Here is a 6,256-nt window from a genome sequence, read left to right as displayed (position 1 = left end):
AAAACCGAATGACTTTCAATAAAAGCCCAGGATCCATGTTGCCCCGACCGTACAGCAAAGACTTGAGATGGTGGGGAATACGGATTCTGAGCTTTTATTGAATTTTATTGGGTATTTTCTAGACTACCTTTCGGCATTGTCGCATACGCTTTTACGCTTTTTTGGACAACTTTTGTCGAAACAGCTGTATATATATAGCGCGCGCGGAATATTTTCTCATCCCGGATGATCCGTTGATCGGCGAAAGCTTGGATTTTAGTTTTTACTTTTAAACAGCAGTTTAAGGGCTCAATAGAACAGTTTTATACATTATTAAAAACTTTATTGGCCAGTAATCATTGCGAAATCTCACAGGATCCCTAAAGTGACAAAATAATGTATTTTTATATGAAGCTGTGCATGTGGTTATCCCTTGAAGCCCCAACAGACACAAGCATCTAACAATAATATTATTATACTAGATCATAATAAATGCTTTGATCTTTAAATAAATTCTCCCAACTATTGCCATATCAAATAAGTGGAGAACAGTTAGGAGAATATGAAAGTTGATCATTTATTTATTTATTTTTAACTTACAGAGCAGTTATCCTCTGGAGAAGACTGTAAGTTTGCATCTCCTGACCAAAAAAAAATTCAACTTAAGAAATCAGAAGATAGGTACATATTAAGTACACATCATATAACACCATTAATACTTCAAAACTGGAGACATTGTCTAACACTTTTCCAAGCACATCATGATCAGCACACCCATTAGGAATGTAACTTACAATGCATTGAACTACTGATTTAACATGTACCAATAATTATCATTAATAATATAATATTAATAATTATTAATAATAATAATAATAATAATAATAATATTTATACAAAAGTTGTAAGGTGCTTCACAAAACAGAAGAAACACTAAATATTGAGAATGATGTATTATTCATTGAGTGACACAGGCATACTTGGAAAAAGGAAATCCGAGTGCTCCTATCAGGAGTCGAACCTAAGACCTTCTGATTACTAGTTCGGATGCTCTACCACTGAGCTTCAGGAGACTCGTGGGAGCTAAGGTCATTAAACTGGTTCATGGGACAAACATCCTGCATACCAATAGAATTGGAATGTCATGAGTGGCATATGTTCAATAAAATAAATGTGATGGAATATTTTTTTTAAGCCTGGCAAATATAAATGAGAATGATGTGTCATTCAGTGAATGACACAGGCATTTACTCGGAAAAAGGGGGCATTCGGATCTCCTCTTTCCGAGCATGCCTGTATAATTCACTGAATAATACATCATTCTCGTTTATTCACCAGGCTTAAAAAATGTTCTATCACATTTATTTCATTGCACTAATTAAAAATATTCTTTCTTGACTAATATTTATCAATATGAAAATGAATTAGTATGAATGATAATATTATTCACGTTAATTACATGTTAAGTTCCTGATATATATAGTTCCTATCTTGCTCAACAGTACAAGTGGACATTTAGATTTAAAGACCAAGCCCTAACAAAGGAGCCCAGCCCCACAGGAGTTAAGTCTTGCTACTTATGAAATTATTTAATGACGTCTTGTGAAAGCATATTTACTCAATGGCCGTTTTTATACTAGAGGATGCATTATCTGTCTGAATGAACTTGGGCAAACATTCATCTGGATGAACTATCTTCCATTGCTGGTGCATCGTTCAAGACGTACAATGGAAGATAGTTCATCCAGATGCCATAACCAGACTAACAATGAATGTTTGCCCGAGTTTGTCCAGACAGATAATGAGTCTAGATCTTCTGCCTGTCTTTATATACTAGAGATGCATTACTGGACAAACAGTGCAATACACTTCAACATACCTTCCCACTCCAGCAACTCTGTCAGGCAACCTACGCTGTTGTGAAGAGCTGCAGTGTGAAGAGGTGTTAATCCACGAGGGTCAGGACTGTTGGCTCCACCATGCACTCCAGCCTGTAGAAGAGATTTGAGCAACTCCCGCTGATCAAATATTGCTGCTTGATGTAACAGGTCCCCTAGGAATGTGAACACTGGTGCAGCCATTGCATTAAGAGAACCCTGAAGAAAAAATACAATTCCAATAATTTATTTTGATAGTAATTTAAATCTTCTATAATAAAAGAACGTTTGGCATATGTTTTAAGAGAACTGGTACAGTAACATGATGTTTTGGTGACTCTGTTCGTGTCCTTATTATCTACATTTTCACACTTACATTATACTTTCAAATACTTGTGAAATGTTCATGGCTAGTCTGATGTGGCGTTTCATCTCGGCCAAGAGACTCTTCAGAGACCTTTAGAATTTATAGGCAAACTCGTTGAGCATCACGCCCAAAGTCCCGTCCGCGAGTTGAAATTTATACAATAAATTCTAAAGGTCTCTGAAGAGTCTCTTGGCCGAGACGAAACGCCGCATCAGACTAGCCACGAACATTTCACAAGTATTTGACAATAATTTCAATTCTTTACATTATATTTTGTATATATAATCATCACACCTTGCATATTCACATTGGACTCAGTTGTACAAATATCACGTTCCCTTTTAATTGCTGATCTTTCTCTTAAAACGATCAGCTTTGGTACTTATTTCTGCCAGCAATTTATGGTCAGTTTTTGCTTCCCTCCCTATATCAGGGCTTCTGATAGGGTGCGAAAAAAATTTGGAAATTATGCGGCACTTTTAATTAAGTCTCATTATGCGGCAAGAAAGGTCTACTATGCGGCAAATTATGCGATTTCATTTTAGCTAGTTTATCCTTGTTTTATTAGGTCTAAGAGGAGCATAATCCATTTTTTGCTGTTCAAGAAGCAATTAGAGCACAGATAAATGAAGAAACAGCTGAAATAAATCATTTGTTGCCTCATTTCAAATTATTGAAAATCAGATATTGCTAATTTGGTCAAGTCAGCATTTGTTGCTTCCCATCCGCATTTTTTTCCGCGCTCTGCTTGTACGTGTGACTAGGCTTCAAGCTTGAAGGTCACAAACTTTCGAAGATGATCAACCACTATGTTGCACAAAGAGTAAAACAACAGACCATTGTCAACATGAAAAATTCCTTTGGGGTACTCTCTTTCCCTGTCTTTCACCACTGCTTTAGCCGAAATATTTACAGGAAGGTGCGATCTTTTTTTCTCCTGCGAAGAAGCGCTCGGCATTTTAACATCAAACTTATCCATAATGAGGATGTCTGTTTCAGTTGAAACAAAATAGCTAGTACATATTGGAAGCGACTTTCGAGCACTTTTCACACCAATACCTACATCACAAGTATGAAGGGATCAAATGACATCCTAAAAATATATCAATGATTGTGATTGGAGTATTTACATAAAAGGATTGTTTATTCCGTGCCAACGATCACTCGCTTAATATTGAAAACCAGCACCAGGTCTCCAACATCTGTTGGTTCGCTTGTTCAATTCCAACGAAGGAATGCTTCCAGGTGATTTTTGACACCTTTTGAAAGAAAAAACTCCTTGAGATAACATTCAAATTATCGGAGAACTTAACATTAAGCAAGATTTTTGCTCTTTTTTTTTCTTAAATTGTGCGATTTTGTACAAATTCTGCAATTTTTCATGAATTATGCGTTTTGTTGCGATTTTAGGTCAAGTATGCGAAATCGCAACATCGCATAATATCAGAAGCCCTGCTATATGCTACTCTTTTGGTCCATAGGGAATCCTGAAATACCCAATAATATTTAAATTTGGCCACCTTTTGCATATTATTTGGTGAAAAGGCACCCCTATCAGATACAGATCCAGGAAAAAAGAAGTCTGTTTTCTGATAATGTAAGCGCTAATGGTGCAAGGTTCTAGTGGGGTCCAAAATTTTCAAGTTTTATCTCCTGAAAGTGCAATTTTCTAGGTTTTCAAGTCTCTCCTACAGGCATTTTTCCATAATTAAATCTCAGAATAATTTGTCTTTTACTCTAAAAATATCTATTTGCTATCAAAAATCTGGCCGCTTTCTGGAAACCAGTCTGGATGCACACCTGCCTTTGGGGGAGAGCCTTGTATAGCCCACTAAATAGACTCCCCCCTCCCCCCAACTCCCCTGAAAAATGTAGTGTCTTCAGTCAATAATGGCCATTTTGTAAGAAGGCAATGGCTAGATTTAGCTTTCAAACGTTGTTAACTGCCATTTTTTCAATGGCATTATTAATCTCCATTAAGGTTACCTGATACCTTAAGAGGTGTCTCGCGTTTAAGCGATGTAACGCGTCCAGTTTAAACTGTAGATACCTAAACCCCTATATCAAATTAAAGCTTATAGAGCTGGCTATCAAACTATACCAAGAATTTTGAAATAAAATAAATTGTCAAATTTTTCACGACCTCTAATTGTGAGCGTCCGAATCACCTTTTTAAAGCTACAAGTCAAAGTGAATTTTGTTTTAAGCTAATTTAATTTGCGCCTCAGTTTCCGGACCCAAAGCGCTAAAAAAACGTGTCTCCGTTTTGCCATATTCAATCGCAGTGAAAAGTTATAGAGCATTTTCGAAATAGGATGAAAAAAATGTGGAGTAATCGTACAAAAAGCGCTCTCGGAGAAAAATATTTCGAAAGAAAAAATTCGCAGACACGTTTTTGTTGTTTATAAGCTTTAATTTGATATAAGGGTTCAAGTATCTACAGTTTAAGCCGGACGCGAGACACCTCTGAAGACACCTCTGAAGGTAACAGGTAACCTTAAAATCTCAATATTTTCTGTAAAATTTGTGTTTTTTATAAAGGTCTTCATTGTCAATGTAATGATCCAATACACACTCTAAATCACTACAATTTATAATATTTATGTTAATCTGATAAATAGCGGAAATTATATTTCACTATAATTATCCAATAAGACCATGTCCCTCAGCTTCATAAAATAATAATTATAACAAATGCTAATCCATTATTTCTAAAATGTATTGTATTCAGTTAATCAGGCCATTCTCAAACAATGCTTGTTGTGGTGTTTTCAGGACAAAAAAATTTGAGTTGTTCAAGAACAAAGTGAGGTTGTAAACCGAAAATGAATCACTAAAAATCATATTATTTTTCGTTCCGCAACTGATTTAATAAAAAGAAGCCCGATGAAATATACTCTTAATTTTAGAATTTTCTCGGTTGTCAATTAAATATTTATCAAAACAGGCTTCAGCTGCAATGGAGTGATGAAGAAGAGACAAAAAATGATCACGACTAAAGGGTACAGATTGAAGGGCGTTATTTATAATACCCATAAAATGCTTTCAATTTACTCAAAAAATCCACACCGTTGTTACTCTATATTCTCCGATCTGCCGAACACGGGACAAACGTTATTGCATATTTTAAAGCTACCGGTTGATCGATTACAAATAAACCAATATTTTAAACTTCATTTCGTTTCTGGCACGAGATCAGTTGATTTAGCATCCACTACATATATTAAATAAAACGTTACTATAAAACCTATAAAGCCCGTCGACCAGGGATCACAGATCACATAAAGCGTCTCGATTATCATATAAAGCATCCCTGAGGAAAGGAAATCCGCAAAACGAAATATTGATCATAAATTCTATCTTTACTTTTAATACAGGGCTAGAAAAGCAAACGACTCGAGTTCAAATTGACAAGCTCTTAATTCTAGTGATCTGTGCGAATTCATTCGATTTAAGGCCCAAGTACCGTTTTTAAAACGTAACCAATTCACCATTAAGTTACTTGGAAAATATAATCGTCTGTACTTGAACACATCTGCCGATCTCCAATCGACAATTCCTGAATACACTCCGGTCGTTCGAGTACAATGTGTGATATTTGTTTACAACCTCGTGACACAGAGGCCGAGAAGCTAAGTCAGTGAACAAGACCGATCGCTGCACCGCCAATATCAGTGTTCATAGTATCGTTAAGAGTCCTTCCTTTCCACATAAACAAATCAGAAAATCGGGAGAATGTTTCACCTACCTCTCACATCTGAATTCCAGTCAATAATCCCGTAGACATTTTTACAGTAAGCTTACTGATTCATTTGCAGCGCCGGTAATTGTCGATCAGCTTGCTATTTTGGCGCATTTTGAGTTTCAAGATATATTCTCCAGAGCCAAAATATTATTTTACAATCCAGGAAAATTTTCAGGTTGTCTTCCGGACGTCAGAAGAAAATTTAGACCAAAAAATCATCCCACTCAAAATCATGAAGGCACTGGCAAGCGAATCGAGGGCGCAGTGCTGGTACAAGACAAATTGTTT

At 36.1% G+C, this 6,256-nt stretch overlaps 1 protein-coding gene across 2 annotated transcripts in view; it reads right to left on the bottom strand.

Moving 5' to 3' along the window:
* LOC146483681 (leucine-rich repeat serine/threonine-protein kinase 1-like) overlaps positions 1-6,256 on the bottom strand; it is a 55,010-nt gene extending 48,754 nt beyond the window's left edge. For both annotated transcript variants that reach the window (XR_014863816.1, XM_085105809.1), the window contains exons 1-3: positions 5,972-6,256; positions 1,859-2,075; positions 580-620 (exon numbers count right to left, since the gene is read on the bottom strand). Coding sequence is in view for 1 of the 2 variants with exons in the window: in XM_085105809.1 (XP_084961935.1) it covers positions 580-620; positions 1,859-2,060 (243 nt within the window). In the remaining variant the exon portion in view is untranslated. The remainder of the gene's footprint in view (positions 1-579; positions 621-1,858; positions 2,076-5,971) is intronic.

This window comes from Pavona decussata, unplaced genomic scaffold, assembly GCF_977016875.1.
Source record: "Pavona decussata unplaced genomic scaffold, jaPavDecu1.1 SCAFFOLD_38, whole genome shotgun sequence".
Lineage (NCBI taxonomy): Eukaryota > Metazoa > Cnidaria > Anthozoa > Scleractinia > Agariciidae > Pavona > Pavona decussata.
The sequence above is the reverse complement of the archived record's forward strand: the minus strand, read 5'-3'. Positions and strand labels throughout refer to the sequence as shown.